The sequence below is a fragment of the Bufo bufo genome, chromosome 1 (genome assembly GCF_905171765.1).
Source record: "Bufo bufo chromosome 1, aBufBuf1.1, whole genome shotgun sequence".
Lineage (NCBI taxonomy): Eukaryota > Metazoa > Chordata > Amphibia > Anura > Bufonidae > Bufo > Bufo bufo.
This window is the reverse complement of record NC_053389.1, coordinates 76,736,380-76,760,050: the sequence shown is the minus strand read 5'-3', so window position 1 is coordinate 76,760,050 and position 23,671 is coordinate 76,736,380. Positions and strand designations below refer to the sequence as shown.

General features: G+C 46.6%; 1 protein-coding gene across 3 annotated transcripts in view; it reads left to right on the top strand.

Moving 5' to 3' along the window:
- The first annotated feature begins 3,112 nt into the window (after nucleotides 1-3,112).
- Nucleotides 3,113-23,671, top strand: part of DIXDC1 (DIX domain containing 1) — a 123,208-nt gene continuing 102,649 nt past the window's right edge. For 2 of the 3 annotated variants that reach the window (XM_040426367.1, XM_040426351.1), the window contains exon 1: nucleotides 15,648-15,841. In XM_040426367.1, the coding sequence (XP_040282301.1) occupies nucleotides 15,782-15,841 (60 nt within the window). In that variant the 5' untranslated portion in view covers nucleotides 15,648-15,781. Of the gene's footprint in view, nucleotides 3,197-6,917; nucleotides 6,994-15,647; nucleotides 15,842-23,671 lie in introns of those variants that run through there. The other variant, XM_040426360.1, reaches the window with a different exon arrangement.

The following is a 23,671-nucleotide window of genomic DNA, read 5'->3' as shown; positions in this document are numbered from 1 at the left end:
ATGGTGGGTGACAAATCCCACACCCCATATTTTCGGCCGATATGTAACAATATCGGCCGAAGTGGATTAGGTGCATTTTCGGCCGATATTTTCGGCTGCCGGAATTTCGGTGCACCCCTAACCCCAATAAAATAAAAATGGCCCGTCCGTCCCAACGAGTATACTCAGCTGAAGAGGCATACATGTATCTTGCCTCTGATACTGAGTCGGCCAGTGAGGGAGAAGAGGATGCCACTTTCCTCTACTCGTCTACCCCCTCATCATCATCATCATCCGGTGATAAGGGACCCTCTAGAAGGTGCCCCAGGGTAGCAGGGGAGTGACCCCATATGGACCCCACCCCCTGAGGATTATCAGCCCCAAATTAATGAGTTTGCAGCTCAGGAATTCTGATAGATTGTTCGGGCTTCACAGAATCTTTCTCTGAAGATTTTATAAGTTTGATGGTAACCCAAACACATTTATACGCCTAGCAATTTATTTCCCAGAACCCCACAACACCATACACTAGACCCCAAGGTTGGACCCCAGTAAATGCAGCAGGAGGGTTCTGGGGGTTCCCAGTACTTCTGTAAGTTTCCGTGCCCGAGTTGTACCAGGGCAACATTTCCCTGGTGAAGTCCCCCAAACAGCGAGAACGGGAAGGACCAAAAAAAGATGCAGGGTTGTTCCAAAAGGGGGATAAGGAAAGACACCATTCACCATTGCGAAACCTGCCCTGAAAAACCTGGCCTGTGCATCAAAGATTGTTTCAGAATTTATCACTCCTCCATGGAATAATTTCATCCTTGATGTACCCTGTAATTTTGCCACCTTATATCTGATTTTGTCCACAGAGCTTTTCACCAACCACTACATATTAATTTCTGTGAGACATCTGTTTGGTCAAAGGTGCCCTTTTCCACCACTTAAAATGTTCGTACGGGGGTGCTCTTTCCAAAATGGGGTTACTTCTTGGGGTTTTTAATTTCTGGGGACCTCAGGAATTTTTTTAACATGCGACATGGCACCTAAAATTTCCTAATTCTGTGAAACGCCTGATGGGTCAAAGTGCTCACTACACACCTTGAAATACTCCTTGAGGGGTCTAGTTTCCAGAATGGGGTTACTTTTTGGGGGTTTCCACTGTAGGGGTACCTCAGGGTGTCTTTATATGCGACATAGGTCCAAAAAGCCAATGCTGAAAAATCTGTCCTCCAAAAGCTCTCTGGTGCTCCTTCCCTTTTAAACCTTGGCATGCACTCAAAAATCAGTTTTTGAGCACATATGAGGTGTGGCCGTATTCAGGGGGAAATGGGTAACAAAATGTGGGGTGCATTTTGTCCTGTTACCCCTTGTGAAAGTGAAAAATGTGGGTGTAAAGCAACTTTTTCTGGAAAAAATTGTAATTTTTCATTTTCGCAGCCAAGTATTTCCTAATTCTGTGAAATGCCTGATGGGTCAAAGTGCTCACTACACACCTTGAAATACTCCTTGAGGGGTCTAGTTTCCGGAATGGGGTCACTTGAAATTTTAAAATTGAACCTCCATTTTCATTTCATTCTTGTGGAACACATTGAGGGTTAACAATATCAGTTTTGAATAATTTGAGCGGTGTAGTTTCTAAAATGGGGTCAATTATGGGGGATTCCATTACATAAGCCCCTCAAAATCACTTTATAACTGAATTGGTGCTTAAAAAAATGGTTTTGGAAATTTTGGTGAAAATGTGAAAAATTGCTTCTAAAATTTGAAGCCTTCTAACGTCCTAAAAAAATAAAATGACATTTATAAAATGATGCCAACATGAAGCAGACATATGGGGAATGTTGACTGATAACTATTTTAGGTATTTTAAGGTATTACTATCTGACTTAAAAGTAGAGAAATTCTAATTTAGAAAAATTGTGAATTTTTCCAAATTTTTGGTAAATTTGGGATTTTTTCAGAAATAAAGGCGAAGTATATTGACTCAAATTTATGACTGTCATGAAGTACAATGTGTCACGAGAAAACAATCTCAGAAAGGCTTGGATAAGTAAAAGCGTTCCAAAGTTATTACCATAAAATGACGCATGTCAGATTTGCAAAAATCCACCTGGGATTTAAAGGGGTATTCCCATCTGAGACAATGGGGGCATATCGCTAGGATATGCCCCCCATTGTCTGATAGGTGTGAGTCCCACCTCTGGTACCTGCACCTACAAGGAGAACGGAGCAGAGAAAGTTGAGGAGGGTGCACTGCGCATGCGCAGCCGCCCTCCATTCATTTCTGCATGCGCGGTGTGCTCCCATTCACTTCAATGGGAGAGGCGGGGAGCTGCGCTTGGTGGTGGACGGACCCTGGTACACCCGGGGTCCTCCAGCCACAACTCTCCCCGGCTCCGTTCTCCTTGTAGGTGCGGGTCCTGGAGGTGGGACCCGCACCTATCAGACCATGGGGGCATATCCCAGCGATATGCCCCCATTGTCTAAGGTGGGATAACCCTTTTTAAGGTGAAAAGTGGCTCAGTACTGAAAGGGTTAAAAACCAAAGCCGTGAACAGAGTCCTAACACCTTCGCGCCCTCTGCCGCACATGTATAAAAAAATATATATATAAAAAAAAGCCATAAAAAAGCTTGTAGAAAAAAATGCATGAATTTAAAAATAAAAATAAAGTGTAAACCCAGCCACGTGACCAACACATAAAAACGCACCAAAATGTGAGGGAAAAAGCCCACACAGCGCGTTTCCTAGTTCTGCATTGCCTTGCACTTAGCTTCTAGCTTTTTGGGGCGAAAAATGTGCAACACGTTATGTGTGAGACATCCCACAATGTAATAACACACAATGTGACGTCGCCGGGTGTCTCGTCAAGCACCAGCCGTCACACAAACAAGTCGCCATCCTACGTGGCCGTCAATCATCGCGCTTAATGCTCTCTGCCAATCACACGACGACTCCTAGTCCCGCCCCATTACTCCTTTCGCCAATAAGGTACTAGGGGCGGGGACAAAAATAGAGGGCGGTGCGGGCGGCGCAGATTTCCCATAGGCTTCGCGCATGTTGATGGCCACGCCTCTATCGTGGCCAGTGTATTGGTTGCTATAGTAACGGCAGCACGCCGCAGCCCTGGGAGAGGATGCGCCTGTTATCAAGCACTTTTCCAGACTTGTGGCAGCGGTCGGCCAGCTTCTCCATCTGTGTGCCCTCCAGGCATGGGACCCCGCCATAAGGTGAGTGCTGTGCGCCTGCATGCTGCTGCCTTCCCATTGGCTCTGGCTGTCTGGATAATGGATGCTGTATAATAATCACATTGGAAACAAGGGGCAATATCTGGCAACAGTGTAACAAATATATATCCAGGTGCCAGGTGTGTGCACAAAGACCTGTACTTGTATTGGATACAAGATGAGATACGGTTGGTCATGGAGACCTACATGTATGGTATCCTGCAGCACATTCGCCCACAGATGTTACAGCCTGGCCTGTAGATCCTGCACACTCGTAGGTTGCTGAAGCTGGCATCCCAGCTGGTCCCATAAATGTTCGACTGGCAATCCATCTGGTGACCGGGCAGCCATGGAAGTGTTGTAATCTGGAGGAGACATTCCTGGGAAACCCTTGCTGAGTATGTGGGTGAACATTATCCTACTGAAAAATGCCATTTGGAAGCCCTGCCACGAGAGGAACACATGTGGTCGCAGGATGTCCTTCACATATCGCTGAGCTGTGTCCCCCATATCACTGGTAGGGGTGACCGACTGTCATATACGATGGCCACCCAGATCATCGCACCAGCAGATGGGGCAGCGTGTCACTCCACAGCAAAGACGATACGGTTCCAGTCTGTGGACGGTGGCTGGCTGTCAGTGGCAGGACACCAAATTTCCTTATGTTAAGCGCTGAGCAGAGACAGCGGTATGTAATGAAGGTACCACCTCTGGATGGGAGCTGCTCATGCTAGGTCTAAATTACCATCCCGCTTCTCTCAAGCTAATGATCTGCCCCCTCTCTGGCAACTCGGCAAAATGTCTTTAAGGGCGTCATAGAGGCATGTCTAGCAGGCAGTGATCGCTCACCAAGAAGTACGCTACCCAAAAGTAGCCTCAGCAGGCGACCAAAGGAGCCAGAACCCAGCAGCGGGGAGCAGGTAAGTAAGCATGGGGGAGTCAGGCCGAAAGGCCCCCCGAAGGTGGACAACATGTTTATGGTGTCCTTGTGCTTTCAATAGCCGTCTTCCTGAGCCCCCTATACACATACGTTCTGAGTAGGGAGCGGTGCGTAAGTCACTGGCGAACACCTCTGGCAACATCTTATCTCCCCTGAGAACAAAGGCGTCGGACATGCTGGAAACTTCTTTCCCCTGACAGATGAGTAGGACACCCCCATACACGTCAGATAGCCTTACCGCCGACAATCCGTTTGCCAACTTTTAACAGGAGAGATCCGGGCATTGACGTGCCCCCGTTTTAGTTGACGCCTCTTTTGATAATAGCCTACATTCTTTTTGCAACACACCCTGCTCCCTCAATGCAATGTTTGTGGTTCTAGGGCATCCAAGTGCCACATATGGTCAAAGTTCATGCTCTTCAGAGGGTCTTGGAAGTTCCCCGGTTTTCCTCAAGAGTTGCCAAATATGAACTTAAAGAGGTATTCCGGTTGGTTGAAGTTATGTCCTATCCTTCTGCTGGGACCCCCACCGATCACGATAACGGGGGGCCTAGTACCCCCTGCAGCCCTTGAAAAAAACGGAACGGCCGGTTGCACGTGCGCTCGGCTATTACCGGAATTCCCATAGAAATTAATGGAGCGGCCATGAGCATGTGCTCTAAAACCAGGAGTGAATATAAAAGGCATGGGAACTATAAAGAAAGGACTTCTCCTTCCTGCTGGATCCACTTCTGGCTTTGGCGCATATGGTATTCTAGCCTGAATGATGAAACTGGTGTGTGCTAAGAGCTTCCTCTATACAACATGCAGAAGCAGCTTTTGGAGACTTTATACTGTGCCTGGCATCCAACTGAAAAGGACATTAGCAAGACATTGTGGATTGCTAGTTCTTAGCCAGCAGACCTGTAGGGCTCTCCTCGCAATGCTCCTCCCTGATGTATTTTTCAGCTGGATGCCATATACAGTATACAGCCTCCCAATATCTGATGTGTGGGCTCTTAAAGGGGTGTTCTCATCTTATTGTTTGGATATGCTCTCAATTTATGATCAAGGTTGGTCTGACCTCTGGGACATTTTGTGAGGGGAATAGAGTGCCACTGTGCCACCTCCACAGTTTGTTGACCTGCACAGTGCCCTCACCACACATTGGCAGAGAAGGGAACACCAGGAATGCCGCTGTGCAGGGCAAGATGTGGGCACAGTACTAAATCAGTGCATACATCTCCTTCATTCTCAGGAGCAGCTGGGATCCTAGAGGTCATAAAGTCATGGTGTAGCCTCATCATAAGATAGAAAAACCTCTGTAGCACCACTGAGTTTAACCCTCTGTGAGCATGTGGAGGACGCCCTTCTGCTTTATAAACCGCTCATGGACATTATTTTCTGTTTGTGGATCCTGGTGACCCCAGCAAGGTCCACATATCTTGTGTCACAGTGCGTCCTAATGGTTGTCAGCAACTTTTTAATCAAGCTACTGGTTTGGAACATGATTTGACCTCTTGAATATCGCGGTGAACTTGCTGCCCCTCATCTGACCTAAATAGATTGATCATGAAGATTTAACATGGCAAAGAACTTCATGAAGACGTCAAGTGAAGTCAGGGTGAAATCCTGAAGCAGCCCACCCCTCACTAACACCCCCTTCAGCCTTCTGATGGCCAGCATATTCTTTTTGTCTGCTGACCCCATAGTTTGGCCTCTGTTCACAAAGATTGATGAGCAGTGGGGGAGGGATGGACTCATGTCCATTTATGAGACCACTGGCCTACAAAGGATGACGTCTTTGGTACAGGGTTTCTTATTTATCCTCTTTATTGTGAATGCACTTGTCAGATTTGGTTCCTTAGCCTTGTGGCGTGAGGTGGTCGGACCTTCTACGTTTGCTCATAATGTCCAAGACGCTTAGCCTCTTTGGTCCTGCTGGATCAGGGGCCGAGAGCACAAACCCTTGGACACCATCAATAAGTGCTAAATGGATTCGGCCCTCACCGGGACAGTTGACCTGAGCACCAAGAAGAATGGTGGCAAGTCCACCTTCCTGGATGCATTAGGGCTCATACAGGAGCCTGCATGGTCCTGTACTAAAGAAGCCGTCTATGTAAGACCTTGTGTGTTCGGAAATCTTCTCCACTGCTTTTAATTCAGAATACCTTCTTTTTTTGCAGGTTCATATGAAATCAGATAGGGAAAAAAAACATTTTAAGGCTCCATATGAAATCGGTAGAAGGTTCCTGCATCTCTGTGGAAGCCTTAGGTTATATATATGCTGCATAGGGGATAGATGAGGGGTACAACACTGGGGCCCCCACTGATTATCAGAACAGGGGAGTCCAATGGTCCATTCCTTCCAGCTGCTAGAAGGAGTAATGGTTGAGCCTCCCGCTCCATTCAAGGTTTACATCACTGACAAGGAGCTCGGCCTTCTCCTAGACTTTGAGTAAAGCGGCAAGATTCATGCTTGTTCGCCATGTCATTGACACAACTTGTAGCGGGGAGATCGGGATCATCCCCTGTGGATCTGGCATTCATCTCCTGTCCAGTGGACCAGAATCCCATGTGCATGAGCCATGATTTGTAATGGAAACCTTCCTTGTGTAAATTGCGTGTGACGCTGTATCAGTATGATTGTTCCTTTCAGCATCCTTGGCTAAATGTAGTTTACATCCTAAGGTTTATTAATCGCCACCCAAACCCCTACTGCCCCACCCCCCGCCAGCATTAACAAGTACTGATGTTTTTGAGACACGTATGTAACATGTGGCCTATGTTTTCTTTATGTTCTAGGACTAGTTGCGAACTCACAGCCTCTGTTGAGAAAATTATGGGGACTCCGACTTCAAACGTTCCTCCATCAACATATGTAAGTACTCCAAGCCAAGAGTCAGTCCTGCCAATGTTATCGGTCTGTCTGTCCGTGGGTGTCTTACCACTGGGACCCTTGTTACCTGAGCCCCTGGAGTGAATGGACCGAAGGTGAAGCCTGTGCACTGCTACTCCATTCAACTCTATGGGATTGCTGAAGAGAAGCCAAGTAGAGCCATCAGCTATCCCCAGCACTTCATAGAGATGAATGGAGCTCAGCGTGCATGTGTGACCATCGCTCCTTTCACTCAGTGGACCTCAAATGATCACATACTTTTGGATAGGTGATAAGCTGTTATGGTGGGGCAACCCCTTTAGATTGGATTGATGATTTAGAATCTCGGACTCTGGACCCCCATCTGTTAGCCGGAGTGGAAAGTAACTAAAAAGATTGTCTATGGGAGGACACAACAGGACTGTGCATTGCATAGAAAACCTTGGAGGAAAGGGATGCAAATGAGCTCTGCCTCTAATGCCACCAGATATAAGGCAGCTATCCTATAAGTCAATGTTCAGCTCTTTAACTAAGCCTTGAGACATGACTTGGATATTAAATAAGCCAGCACCTCATCTGCAGACAGCTGTGTCGGGGTGATTGGTGCAGAGCAGAGAGTACTGGCTTGCTGGGTGAGAGGCCTGTCAGGGTTAGGGGGGTACTATCTCTCCTTGGCCTATAAGTCTCCTCGCGCTTTTTAAGGCGCTCTCTCACTAAGGAGAGATAGTACCCCCCCTAATAGAAAAACCTTTTAATTTCAATAGCCAGCATGCAATACTTTTTTTGCCCTCTGGGAGTGCTGCAGGAGGATTGAGGGGTTGTTGACAGGTTTTCTCAGGATTACGGCTGGAGTTTCCAGCATCAGGACAACCTGTGATCAGCCTATTTTCATGTGTCCAATAACAAGTTGCCCATGTGCTATGATAAGCGGACAGAAATGAGCATCTATCTGTCATGGCGGTTTATTGATAAGAACATGGACGTTACATTTAGAATATGGTATGTAGCTCTACAAAACGGAGCACTTAGTGAGCTGCTGGGAGAAGAGCAGCAGGCAGAGCAACGTGACGAGGAGATTCAGGCCTTTACTAAGTGGATGTAGTCTCTCTGATCCCTTTGATCTGTCATGGAGATACGCCCAGCTCAGTGCTTGTAAATGTTCAATAATGCAGGAGCGTGCCGGCCAGACTGGCGTGGGAACATCCGCGTCCTGCTCAGGTATAGGGCTAATTATAAGGTTATAGATCATGAGCGTAAAAAAATGTGTTTGGTTCTGTTCACACGCTTATATCAGGTTGTCGTTTCTCTTTGAGATATATATATATATCCACTAAAAAGAGCCAAACTTTCCCGAAACAATGATTTGATAGTACTGATTTCATGTTACATGTAGTATAGGTAAAGGGCTTGTCCGGCCATCCAACCGACAGCCTCTATCATCCGGACCTGTGCACCTGAGCATAAAAAAAATAGACTCACTTGCCCACAGTACCCCAGCAGTCCTGCTGCTGCTCCGTTCCTGGCTGCTTCTTGGTCCTGTGAGGTACAGTTCAATCCGATGTGACCGCAGAGGCCTGTGATCAGCCACAACAGTCACCGGTCCCAGCCTCTTCCTTGTCCTGCAAGGATCAGGAAGCGGTCAGGAACGGAGCAGTGGGAAGTACATGGGCAGGTACCGTCATTTTCATCCTATAAGACGCACCGGCCCATAAGACACACCTAGGTTTTAGAGGAGGACAATAAGAAAAAAATATTTTTTATTAGACCTCAGATCAGCAATCAGACCCCTAATATTAATCAGACCTCATCTGACAGCCCCAATCAGACCCCCAATATTAATCAGACCTCAGCTGACAGCCCCAATCAGATCCCCAAAGTTAATAAGACTTCAGATCAGACCCCAATATAAAGACCCTCAATAAGACCTCATATGAGACCCCCATGCCTCATATCAGCCCCCAGCCATGTATAAGCAGCCCCCGGCCATGTATAAGCAGCCCCCGGCCATGTATAAGCAGCCCGCGGCCATGTATAATCAGCCCCCGGCCATGTATAAGCAGCCCCCGGCCATGTATAAGCAGCCCCAGGCCATGTATAAGCAGCCCCCGGCCATGTATAAGCAGCCCCCGGTCATGAATAAGCAGCCCCCAGCCATTTCTAAGCAGCCCCCGGCCATTTCTAAGCAGCCCCCGGCCATTTCTAAGCAGCCCCCGGACATTTATAAGCAGCCCCCGGCCATTTATAAGCAGCCCCCGGTCATGAATAAGCAGCACCCAGCCATTTATAAGCAGCCCCCAGCCATTTATAAGCAGCCCCCAGCCATTTATAAGCAGCCCCCAGCCATGTATAATCAGCCCCCAGCCATTTATAAGCAGCCCCCAGCCATTTATAAGCAGCCCCCGGCCATTTATAAGCAGCCCCCGGCCATTTATAAGCAGCCCCCGGCCATTTATAAGCAGCCCCCAGCCATTTATAAGCAGCCCCCAGCCATTTATAAGCAGCTCCCAGTCATATATCAGCCCCCAGCAGTGATATTTCAGCCCCATCTGCCTCAGATCACAAAATAAAAAAACACTTACCTTTCCTGCTCCTGGACGCCGCCGCTCCTCACCCACAGCGCGATCCTCTTCATTTTGCCGCCGGCTGTGCTGTGAAGGCTGCGCACATCGTGAGATCACAGAGCGCACTCACGCTGTGCGCAGACAGCACAGCCGACAGCTGAGGACCAGGAAGCGGTGAGTACAGAGCCTTCACCGCTTCCTGGTCCTCCGGTACTAATGAGCGCTTCCATAATGGAAATGGCTCATTAGTATTCGCCCCATAAGGCACAGGGGCATTTTCCCCCCACTTTTTTTTGGGGGGGGGATGTGTCTTATGGGTCGAAAAATACGGTAAGTCTCCTTTTTTATGTTCAGTAGCACAGGTCTGGACGATGGAGGTTGTCGGCTCCGAGGCCAAACAACCCCTTTAAGAGCTACATTGACAATTCTGCAGGCTTCAGAGCTGAAATCTTTCATTATCCCTTTCTGGACAATGTTTAAAAACTCCAGACTCCTGTGGTTAAAAACGATGGTGGCATTTTTTTTTCTTTTTAGCATTTTATTTGGACTGTTTTCATATACTATTCAACAAGTCCAGTAATGCAGAGTATTTGGTAATCTGGCATCTACCAAGACCCTTTTATGCTGAATTAAACTCATTTTACTCCTTTTTTAATATTACTTTTATGCCTCTTGTGCAGCTTTTCCTATTTCCCTTGGCAGCTCCTGAGCGCAGTTTATAGTGTTTGCTTGACGATGACGTGTTCACGGGCTGGTATATTAATTGCTTGAAATTCAGTAAACCTACATAATTCCTCTAAATGCCATAATCGCTAATGTTCTAGAAAGTACAGGTTAATTGATAGGGTATTTACAGAGCAATTTGCTCTTTCAGTACAGCAGGTTACAGATATTTTTCTCTTGGAAATCTGTGGATATAGAAAAAAGTATTTTTGGGGTATTTTTCTGTTTCTTGGAATTACATGATATTACAATTCCGGAGGGTTTGACGAACAACCACCTTCTACAGCAACGTCAGAACATGAAAAGCTTATGATTCAAATAAAGCTTATAATTGCATTCTGTGCCATGTATCTTTCCTTACTGCAGAGGGTTAATGCTCAGTGACGTCACATTACAGGGATGATGCACACAGTGATGTCACAGCATAGATCTAATCCACTCAGTGAGGTTAAAACAGAGAAATCACATTCGCAGTAATGTCACAGGTCACAAATAATAAACCGTGCAAGGATAGTTTACTAAGTGATGTCACAGTGCAAGGATAGTTAGCGATGTCATGGGGCAAGGAAAATCTGCTTTGTGATGTCACAGTGCCAGGATAATGTACTCAGTGATGTCACAGTGTAAAGATAATCTACTCCGTGATATCATAGCGCAACGATAACCTTCTCAGTGATGTGGCAGTGCCAGGGTAGCCTACTCAGTGATATCACAGTGCAAGGATAAGCTTCTCAGTGATGTCACTGTGCAAGGATAACCATCTCAGCGATGTCACTCTGCAAGGATAACCTACTCAGTGATGTCACAGTGCAAGGATAACCTACTCAGTGATGTCACAGCGCAAGGATAATCTACTCAGTGATGTCACTCTGCAAGGATAACCATCTCAGTGATGTCACTCTGCAAGGATAACCTACTCAGTGGTGTCACTCTGCAAGAATAACCTACTCAGTGATGTCACAGCGCAAGGATAATCTACTCAGTGATGTCACTCTGCAAGGATAACCATCTCAGTGATGTCACTCTGCAAGGATAACCTACTCAGTGATGTCACTCTGCAAGAATAACCTACTCAGTGATGTCACTCTGCAAGGAACCTACTCAGTGATGTCACAGTGCAAGGATAACCATCTCAGTGATGTCACTCTGCAAGGAACCTACTCAGTGATGTCACAGTGCAAGGATAACCTTCTCAGTGATGTCACAGTGCAAGGATAACCTACTCAGTGATGTCACTCTGCAAGCATAACCTACTCAGTGATGTCACAGTGCAAGGATAACCTACTCAGTGATGTCACTCTGCAAGGATAACCTACTCAGTGATGTCACAGTGCAAGGATAATAACTCAGTGAGAAGGGGGATAATCCACATAACAGGGGCGCAACTAAACTTGAATTGGCCCCCTTAGTTACTGGGCCCGATAGCAGCTGCTATACCTGCTGTCCTGGTAGTTACATCCAGGGTCATCACCGAGATTTGCTAGTCCAGTGCCATGAGTACATAGCATATCAGTTCAGGACTCTAGGAAAGTTAGGTGACCAGCCCTTGGGATTCGTAATGTCAGCCAGCCTGGTTGTCACCCAGCTTTCCCAGAAACAGATTTACGTAACTAGAAATTGTCTTAAAACAATTTGACAGAAGATAACAATAGAGCTTATCTCTCATAGAGATGCAGAGAGGGACCAGAGAGGTCCAAACTAATGTACCCCCCTCTCATGTGGACTTAACGGGTCAACCAGTTCTACATGGCTTTCATACCAGATTTTCAGGACCTGCCGACGTGACCCATATTTTTTAGCTGTTCCAGTATTTTTTATTGATCTGGCATCAAATGATTAATAGTTAATACCTGACATTAGTGTAATAAGGAACCTGCCACATCTACAGTAAGTTCTTACAGCTTCAGGTCCTCCTCTTACTCTTGTCTTCTGGTGGAAAGACTTGTTTGCCGACTCCAGGAAAGTCCCAGCACGAGGACTGAGGCATTCCTTCAGGTTTATGTACACATATAGCTCACCCGCGTCTCAAGTTTCCATGTGGGGGCAAATGGATTTAACCTCCTAGAAAAGAGTAGCCCAGATGTTCCTAGAAGTTATTACCCTCCCTCCATAGGAACAACAGGATGCGTCCCATGGGCTGCTGACTGGAGCCGTCGATAGCTATGGTGGGTGCGGAGGTAGCATTCCCACCCTGGTGCTTGAGGGGGCACATGGTAGGTGGCGGTCCTGGTACTGAATCTGCATTGGGGACCAAGAGCTTCAAGTGATGACTCTGGTGAACAGCTATGTCTATGACCAAATACAGCCTGTTTATCTCAGTTATCAGCTGTTTCAGGACATATCTGCCCGGATGATGACTACTACTTTATCTCCCACATCTCCAGTTCTCAGAACCATGTTATCACACGCTTATTTCCCCTTGAAATATAAAAAGCACACCCATCATCTTCACTTCCCTTTCTCCAGCTGTCCCTTGGTCCTATCTTCATTCTGGGTCATAACCAATATGGCTGCACTTACGGCTGCTACATAGGTGGACACCCAACTTTCCCACATTCCGGAATGGCATTTCACAAGATTTGGATTGCCTGACCGTAACGAGCATTCATACGAGAAATCGGCAGGCGTAATACAGGCTTAAGCCGCTGCCAGACACCTCTTACTCCCTAGACCATGATGGCATATCCCTAGGATAGGCGCGGGTCACACCTCTGAAGTAAGGAGAGCATACTGTGCGTGTGCCACCTTCTCTCCATTAATCACTATGGGAGTTCAGAAAAAGACCAGCAAGCACACTCGGCTGTTTTTGGAAGTCCCATAGCGGCAAATGGAGAGTGCACCGCACAAGTGCAACAACCTCTCCATTCACTGCTAGAAATAGCGGAGAGCGCTTGCTCAGCTATTTTTGGCGCTCCCATAGCGGTGAACAGAGGGTGGTCACACTCCTCTGTTCACTTCGGAGGACCCATTCTGGAGATAGGAGTGGGACCCAGATGATATCCTAGCGATATGCCATCCGTGTCCTAGATGGGCCAACCTCTTTAAAAATTACCCTTTAAAAGAAGAGGATTGGGCATGTTGAAATCTAAGTGTCTGATCTTTCTTTCCCCCAACATCTTCCATCAGTGAAAGTTCGGCCGCCATACACCTTCATTGGTCAGCTGCTCCCACCGCCATTCACCTAATCTGTATGGCCACCTTAAAGGGAACCTGGATTTTGTTTATAGAGCTGAGGACATGGGTGGTTAGATGGCTGCTAGCACATCCGCAATATCCAGTCCCCATAGCTCTGTGTGCTTTTATTGTGTAAAAAAACTGATTTGATACATATGCAAATTAACCTGAGATGAGTCCTGTCCCTGACTTATCTCACATACAGGACTCATCTCAGGTTAATTTGCATATGTTTAAAATCGTTTTTTTTTACACAATAAAAGCACACAGAGCTATGGGGACTGGATATTGCGGATGTGCTAGCGGCCATCTAGCAACCCATGTCCTCAGCTCTATACCCAAAATCCCGGTGACAGGTTCCCTTTAAGAGTTTGTACGCACGTGACTGAAATGCTGTAAGATTGCCGTTGTGGCTTGTACCGTACCAGCAAAGTGGGGGACATTTTAAGAAATCTTAGGGCTCATGCACACAAACTTATTTTTTTTCCTTTTCTGTTTTTTTTTTCACTTTAATTTTAACTGAAAATGACTCCGCATGCATTCCGTGTCTGCATGTCCGTTCCACAAAAAAATTAGAAGATGTCCTGTTCTTGTCCTTTTTGCGGATCCACAAAAAAAAAAAAAAAAAACGGATGCAACACAAATGTCACCTGTTTTTTTTTTTTTTTTGCGGATCCGTGTTTTGCGGACCTCAAAAACATACGGTCCTGCGCATGATCCCACTGCGTAAAAAAATGCTGTGTAAATTGACCTGCAGGGCAGATCAGAAATACGTCGGATATTTTGCAGATCTCACCCCTTAGAATGAAGAGGGTGAAATCTACAGTTATTTCCGCAGCAGACTTTTCCGCTGTATTTTCAGTCCCCAGGGGGACATCCGCAGGTGCATGAAATGCTGCAGAAGAAAATTTGCAGCAGAAAAAACCCCACACCAAATCATGTGTAGATTTTGTTGCGCGTCCGTGTTTTGGCGGATCCACTATTTGCAGACTGCAAAACATGTACAGCCGTGTGCATGAGACCTAATCCGCATCATGCGCAGGTACCCCCCTACACCGGGGCCGCGCGTAACTAGCTATGCATTTGCCATCGCGGATTTTCATGAGGCAAATCCGCAGCGTTGTACAGTATTCACAAAGTGGATGGGAATTTCAGAATTCTCATCCACATGCTGCGTAAAAAAACGCAGGAGAACAGCTGCGGTATGACGGTTTTGAAATCTGCCGCAGGTCAATTTATACCGAGGACTTTTATGGCGGATTTCCCCTTTCTCATTGGAGAGGGTGAAATCTGCTTTTTATTTTGGGCAATTTTGTTGGTTTTTTTTTTTGTGCAGTTTTTTTGCTGCGGAAACGCAGTAAAAAACCGCAGGGGATTATTTTTTTTCGCTGTATTTTCCGTCACGTGTGTCCCTGGCTGTACGGTGTCTGTGTTAGGGCTCATGCACACGAACGTTTTTTTTTTGCGTTCCGTATACGGCCCGTATTTTGATTCCGTATACGGAACCATTCATTTCAATGGTTCCGCAAAAGATGCGGACAGCACTCTGTGTGCTGTCTGCATCCGTTACTCCGTTCCGTGGCCCCGCAAAAAATGACGAGGCCTGTCCTATTCTTGTTTATTTTGCGGACAAGAATAGATATTTCTAAAATGGGCCTCCTGTTCCGTTCCGCAAATTGCGGAAGGCACACGGGCGGCATCTGTATTTTTTGCGGATCCGTTTTTAGCGGACTGCAAAATACTGAAAAAGCCATACGGTCGTGTGCAAGAGGCCTTAGGGCTGCGGTACCTGAACTTCTCTTACGGTTCTACAGAACTGAACTTGGATCACCATAGAAATCTAAATTGACCTTTAGATGTCGGGGATCCGCTGAGTGACGTCTGCGTGAATACGGCTGACAGTATATGTGATGAATATGCCCATGTGTCTGATTTAGGGGGGGGTATGCGGCGTGTCCCATATACAGCTGCCTTGGTTTGGCTCTGCTGGGTCCTAGCAGTCGCAGCAGTCCGCTTTTACAGAGCTTTGCATCTGTTTTCTGTTACTTCTTCCTGTGTCTCCCTCCTATAAAGTGCTGCTCGTCTGAGTGATGTCAGGGCTGACAGCGCACACGCTGGTAGGAGATCCGTCCTGAGCATGCTCAGTGCCCCTCTGCATCTCCCCCCCTCACCCCTCCCTCCCTGCAGCTTTGCTTCTGGTCTCAGATGAACAGGCGGAGAGGACCAGCGTTATCCCCCATGGCTACTAATTCTTTGTGCATGGAAACAGCCCGGACCCCCTGCAAACTGCGGAGGGATTAAGCCCAAGAGACAGTCCATTGCCGCCGCGGACGATGATCGCCTATCTGTCCCGGGGAAATCTGCAGGATATATTAAATGAAGGCTTCCCGGAGGTAAGTGCGCCCTTTACGAATGCACAGCTGCATACGGAGGCTGACCTGACATTGACGTGCCGCTGGGGAGAGTTTGGAAGTGCGGCTGAAGTTTGACGGGGGTGATCGCTCTCACAGCGGGGTCCGTCATTTCTGTGTCTGGCACACGCTCACTGCGAGGCTTCAATCTGAACAGGATATGGAGAAAAAGTGAAACAACGGATATAGCAGAGCTGAGTTTGTCACTTGGTTTAGCCCTTTTATGACATCTGAGCTATTTCAGCTCTGCTACAATGTATATAGCAGAAAGGTGTGTGTTGTAATGGGACTCCGCTCATTCGCTGTGTCAGAATGTGAATTATGGATGAAGGTGTCGGTGTAGAGGAAGCAGCGTATGGGGCATCATTACATTTCATGTCGCCTCGTGTAAGTGCGTTCCTGGGTACAGACGATACGTACGGGCACATAGACCCTTGTAGGGGGCCCGGAGATGTGGTATGTAAAGTCCTAACTTCTGAAGCCGGTCAGCGTGGTGCAGTGAACTGATCAGGTGATGGAGATTTGTATGGTTCTGTTCACACATCACTGCCGTTTTCTCATTTTTCGGATAAGGGTTGTATAGCATAGGAGTTGGAACGGTTCTATAGGGCGGGTCCACATGCCGTGGTGGCATCCCGGGCAAAAAACACGTAGCTTGTCACAGTTTTTGCAATGCGGTTATTGGGCATCCACTTTCCACAAGTGAAACACGTTAAAGGTGTTTTCTGAGATTTTTTTTTATCCTGTGGTCATCAATATCTGATTCGTGGGGGTCTAACATCCGGGACCCCCACCGATCAGCTGTTTGAGAAGGCTGTACTCCTCGGTCTTCTCCGTGCTCACCAAGCACAGGGCCGTACATAGTATAGCGGTTGTGCTTGGTATCGCGCTCAGCCCCGTTCACTTCTATGGGGCTGAGCTGCGCCTAGGCCATGTGACCGATGAACGTGTCGTCATTGGCCTAGGAGAAGCTTAGAGAAGGCTGCGGCGCCACTTCGAGCGCCAAACAGCTGATCGGCGGAGGTTCTGGATGTTGGACATCCACCAGTCAGATACTGGTAAGCTATGTAGAGAAGAGGTCATCAGTGAAAAAAACTATTGGAAAACCCCTTTAAGGAATTGTGTTTCACATGTAAAAAACACATGGACGATAACCGTATCTCAAGACTGTGCCAATTTGTGGTAGCACGCGTGTAGTTTGGCCACATGGCTCACTAAGGCAACCAGAGAACATACAGCAGAAAAAAACATTCCCTTGGGCTCATGCACACAAATGTATATTTTGTCCGTGTCCATTCCGTTTTTTTTTGTTTTTTTTATGGCCCGTATGCGGAACAATTAATTTCAATAAGCCCGCAAAAAAACGGAAATGACTGTGTGCATTTTGTATCCGTATGTCTGCAAGCCTGTTCCGCAGAAAAATAGAACATGTCCTATTCTTGTCCGTTTTGGATCCACAAAAAAAAAACCGGATGTAACAGGGACGTCACACGGATGTCATCAGTTTTTTTTTTTCGAATCCGTGTTTTGCGCACTGCAAAATAATTACGGTCATGTGCATCAGCCCTAGGGTTTTGCACCTTAAGGCCCCCTGCACATGAACGTATGCACCCCGTGCGAAGTCCGTGGGGCAGCCGCAGTGGATCGTGACCCATTCACTTTAATGGGTCCGCGATCTGGCCGTTCCGCAAAAAGATAGGACATTTTCTATCTTTTTGCGGAACGGAAGTACGGGACAAAACCCCACGGAAGCACTCCATAGTGCTTCCGTAGGGTTCCGTTCCGTGCTTCCGTTCCGCACCATTCCGCATCTCCGGATTTGCGGACCCATTCAAGTGAATAGGCTTGTGAATGGACCCTAAGGCTACATGCACACGACCGTATGTGTTTTGCGGTCCTCAAATTGCGGATCCGTGAAAAAAACTGATGATGTCCCCTATGGCATCCGTTTTTTTTGCGGATCCATTGTAATAATGCCTATCCTTGTCTGCAAACTAGAAAAAAATAGGACATGCACAATTTTTTTAGGCGGAGCAACGGAACGGCTATACTGATGCGGACAGCACACGGAAACAAAATACAGTCGTGTGCATGAGGCCTAAGGCCTCATGCACACAGCCGTTGTTTTGGTCCGCATCCGAGCCGCAGTTTTGGCGGCTTGGGTGCGGACTCATTTACTTCAATGGGGCCGCAAAAGATGCGGACAGCACTCCGTGTGCTGTCCTCATCCATTGCTCCGTTCAGTGGCACCGCCAAAAAAATATTAGGCCTCATGCACACGACCGTTCAGTTTTTTGCGGTCCGCAAACCACGGATCTGCAAAAAACGAAAGCCGCCCGAGTGCCTTCCGCAATTTACGGAACGGGCGGCCCATTGTAGAAATGTCTATTCTTGTCCGCAAAACGGATAAGAATAGGACGTGTTCTATTTTTTTGGCGGACCACGGAACGGAGCAACGGACGCGGACAGCACACGGAGTGCTTAGAAAATCAAACAGCGGTGGCAGCATCTCCCATGATTCCATCTTTATTAGAGCTTCACAGCATACAAAAAATCAGCAACGTTTCGGCTGTGCAACAGCCTTTGTCAAGCATAAAAAACATATGGCAAAATTGCCATATGTCAGAACCAATTAAACATAGCCATATCATCCACCCATCCCATTACCTTTCTGCACACAGACTCCTATACTAATCACATCACCTGTAGTTACCCTCTTCTTATCTGCAATGGTTTCAGCTGTGGTCCGCGTCCTCAAAACCACACTGCGCATGTCCATGTAGCGACTGGCCCCGCTCCACGTCACACACGCGCGCCCGGACAGAAGAAGGAGCGCCCGGCGGCCACGGCGCACGTGAGTATAATGCTGCTCACTAACATACCATGGCAGCCAGGACTTCAGTAGCGTCCTGGCTGCCATGGTAACCGATCGGAGCCCCAGCATTACACTGCTGGGACTCCGATCGGAACTGCCCACTGCCACCAATGATGGGGGAGAGAGGAGGTGGACCCTGTGGCCACTGCCACCAATGATGGGGGAGGGAGGAGGTGGACCCTGTGGCCACTGCCACCAATGATTAATACTAGGGGGGGGGGGGTTGAGTTACCAGAGGGGGCTGATAAGAGGGAGAGGCTGGGGGGCACATGAGAGGCTGGGGGGCACATGAGAGGCTGGGGGCTGTTTTTTGGACTTTTGGTTGGTCAGTGGTCACAAAATAAATGTGTTATTTATTTAATTGTTATAATTGGTATCGGTACTTGGTATCGGTGAGTACTTAAATAAAAGTATCGGTACTCGTACTCGGTCTAAAAAAAATGGTATCGGGACATCCCTACTAAAAACACTATCCATATAGAACACTGATGAGGATCATCCACCAACCTAGTCAATACTGGCTACATTAAACTCTAGATTCAGCCCATAGGGCTGTAGCGATCTCATAGTATGGATCCATTTCAATTCCTTCCTCCTGAGTAATTAATTTTTATCACCTCCCCTCCTTAATGGCCCCACAGAATCTATTGCACGAAAACGGAGCTGGTTAATGGAGTGTCCGCAGTCAATGAAGTGTTTCGCTAGCGGTTTTTCTATCATGGCCTTCCTAATGGTGCTCTTGTGTTTATTTATTCGCTCCCTGAGCTCCATAGTGGTTTCCCCCACATAGATGTAGCTACAGGGGCACTGTATCATGTAGACTACGTCTCTGGATCTACAGGTGTAGTGTTCCCTAATCTTGAAGGTTTTCCCACTATATGGATGGGTAAATACATCACCTTTCATGATCCCACTGCAGTTACAACATGATAAACATGGAAAATTACCCGTTTTCCTAGGTGCCAATAGGGTCTGTTTTTCTGTCCTAGCTCCGCCCACATCGGATTTGACTAGTCTGTCCCGTATACAGACACTCCTTCTGTATGCCATCATCGGGGGCGATGCAAATTCCCTCATATCAGGCATTCCTCGATGGAGGATATGCCAATCCTTCCTGAGGATATTAGATATCGCACCACTATCGCCACCGAAGATGGACACAAACGGAATCCTGTTCTCAGTCCCTGTCCGTGTGGATCCACTCAAAACCGTTTCACGATTGACCGCCAAAAATGACTCCTAGTCCTCTGCAGTAAGGTGCGAGGATAACCCCTTCTCATAAACTTCCTGCACATCTCATCTGTTCTGGTAAGGAATCTGTCATCATCGGATACTATTCTTCGTACACGTAACAATTGGCTCTATGGTAAAGAATCCACCATGCGTCGGGGAGGATTACTGTCGTAAATCAATAATGTGTTTTTGTCGGTCACTTTTTGGAAGAGATCAGTCCTGATTTCTCCATTCTCAATGTATACACCTACATCAAGGAATTGTAACTCTTCCATTGATGCCGTCAATGTGAATTCCAACCCCGGGACACCACTATTCAAATGGAGGTGGAATCGCTTAAGATCATAAGATTTATGACGTGTGTCTGTTTTTTAGATGAGTTTTTCACTGGCGTATTTGATTCGTCGGTATGTGCCTTGCCGAGTATTTCTGATGAGGCACAGGACATGTGATGAATTAATCGTGGGGTGTTTTTATTCATCAGTTTTACCGTGTATCTAGTCATTTCTGTCTAGCTTGGTACATCTGCGTACAGAAAAATCGCAAATGTGCCCTAGAAAAGTCAAAAAAGTCACATCTTATGTTGTAATTATGACTTTGTAAATAAAAAAAGTTGCACAATACTTTTTAGACCTACCGAGGAAAAGTACGCCACCCATGAAGCAGCATATAAATTAGGCCTCTTTCACACGACAGTATGTCTTTTTCAGTGTTTTGCGGTCCGTTTTAAACGGATCCGTTGTTCCGTTGTGTTTCCGTTTCCGTTCCGTTTTTCCGTTCCGTTTTTCCGTATGGCAAATACAGTATAAAGTAATTTCATAGAAAAAATTGGGCTGGGCATAACATTTTCAATAGATGGATACGGAAGACATACGGATGCACTTCCGTATGCATTCCGTTTTTTTGCGGACCCATAGACTTTAATGGAGCCACGGAACGTGATTTGCGGCCAAATATAGGACATGTTCTATGTTAAAACGGAACGGAAAAACGGAAATACGGAAACGGAATGCATACGGAGTACATTCCGTTTTTTTGCGGAACCATTGAAATCAATGGTTCCGTATACGGACCGTATACGGACCGCAAAAAACGGCCCGCAAAACAGAAAAAAAAAACGGCCGTGTGAAAGAGGCCTTAGGCTGAGTTCACATCACCGTTTAGCTTTACGTTCTTCTGATCCAGTAAAAAAAAAACGTTCTTCTGATCCTGTTGCACCAGTTGTCATCCGTTTGAGCCATTTCCATCTGAGATCCGTTTTTTAGACGGTAAAAAAAGTCCTTTTGTTTCCGTCTACCGTCTAAAAAAACGGATCCTATGCAATCCTATGTATAACTGATGCAACTGGATTATTTTTTTTACAGGATCCTGTTTTTTTTTCTCTCTCTCTTCTTCTGACGGATCAGAAGAACGGAAAGTTAAATGGTGATCTGAATGCACCCTTAATTTGCGACTAAGGCTACTTTCACATTAGCGTTTTCAATTGTGCTATTGAGACCCGTCATAGGATCTCAATATCGGAAGAAAACGCTTCCGTTTTGTCCCTATTCATTGTCAATGGGGACAAAACTGAACGAAACGGAGTCACCAGAATGCATTCCGTTTCGTTTGGTTGCGCTCCCATCCGCGATGTTGTGCGGAGCAAGACCGTGTCATAGAAAACGATCCGTCCCTATTGACTTACATTGTCTGTCCGTTTTTTCTGACACCATAGAAAACGGATCCATCCCCCATTGACTTTCAATGGTGTTCATGACGGATCCGTCATGGCTATAGAAGACATAATACAACCGGAACCATTCATGACGGATGCATGCGGTTGTATTATTGTAACGGAAGCTTTTTTACAGATCCATGACGGATCCGCAAAAAAATGCTAATGTGAAAGTAGCCTAAAACAGCTACAAAAAAAAGGCAGAAATACATAAATCACACTAAAAAACAGACGAAAAACCAGGCGCAACCACTAATGGGGTCGTTTATCAAACTGGAATAAAATAGAACGGGCTTAGTTGCCCATAGCAACCAATCAAATTCCTCCTTTCATTATTCACAGCTCCATTGGAAAATGAAAGGTGGAATCTGATTGGTTGCTATGGGCAACTAAACAGACCAGTTTGATAAATGACCCCATATATGCAACTAAATAATGAAGACAATAGAAAACACTAAAAATGAGACAAAAAAGGAGCAAACAATGATGATAAATGACCCCCATGTCTCAATGTTGCAGCTCTTTTGGTGGCACAAGAGGACCTACTCAGTATTTTAGGTTTTAATGTTATGGCTGATCAGTGTGTGGGGCGGCAGTGCCAGTGACATCATTTGATCCAGTGGTGTCTCCTATGTACTATGACTCTTGTTGCTAAGCAACAGCCTAAACATATGTGACACATGTGAGGAGGCCGGGGGAAAATGACTCTTTAGGGAGACTGAAGGCTTCCCTAATGAATAAATGTAATGTGAAAACCTGTATTTAACAGGATTTACAGCAGGAAGCGTCAGCCATATGTGGTGCGCGGATACGGGAGACTTCCGAATACTCTCTTACATGGTGTCTGGACGATGAAGGTGATGTCAGGGGCAAAACCAAATGGGCAAATTGCCATCAGCACAATTTGCCTTTTGTATTGTATGTATTTTGTGGTCCGCAAATTGCAGATCTACAAAATACGGATACGTCCGCGTTGCATCCGCATATCCTGGTATAATATTCTGTCTTTGGACATATGGATGTGAAAAGCACATGGATCATCCCTGCGCTCTCTGCATCCAAATGTCCGTTGCACAAAAACATGTGCAGAATTTGGACTCATTGAAATCAATGGGTCCGCACAAAAAAAAAACGGACAGCAACGGACCGCATCCACATCTGTTGCTCCGTTCCGTGGCCCCGCAAAAATTATAAGGCATGTTCTATTCTTACGAAAAATGCAAATGTGATCGCACACTACATCCAACACATGTTCTATTCTTGTCTGTTTTTGCGGACAAGAATAGGCATTTCTATAATGGGCCTCCTGTTCCATTTTCACAAATTGCGGAAGGCACACGGGCAGCATCCGTTTATTGCAGATCCGCAATTTGCGTACCGCAAAAAACGGCACGGTCGTGTGCATGAGCCCTAATATTAATTAGTCGGCGGATCCGGTATAGCTTCCTTAAACATGGAGGCCGCGCTGTGAATGTGAACAGAGCCCTCGCCTTATTTCTCTCCATCCCCCCATCTGATCTTTCCTAGCAGAGCTCTGTAGTAATACCGGTCAGTCCCGCAGCAGGAGAAGCGCCGGTGACCCTTGTCTGTACGCTCCCCTATACCCGTGTGTCACACTGTTGTGGTCCCGACACGTGGGGAGAGGGTTAGATTACAGAGACTCGTCAGGTTAGCAGAATAAGCCTCGTATAATGAGATCCACACGTGTCGGGGCGGATAAAGCGAGCGGCGCGCAGAGCCCGCTGTGCACACGTATTCCCGAGCTCTAGACTCCGAGAAGCAGGTGAATTATCCCCGGTTTCTTTGATTTTTAGCATTTTATTCTCCTACATCCTGAGTCACTAGCATCGAGGGTCCCCCACAGACATGGTGCAGAGGATATTTTGGAGTACCTGTGGCGCACAGACCTGTCTCATATGTACATGCAAGGTAAGGGTCCCTTTGTCCTCTTCTACATTATGTTTTCTGTGGCCGTGACTATGTGGGACCT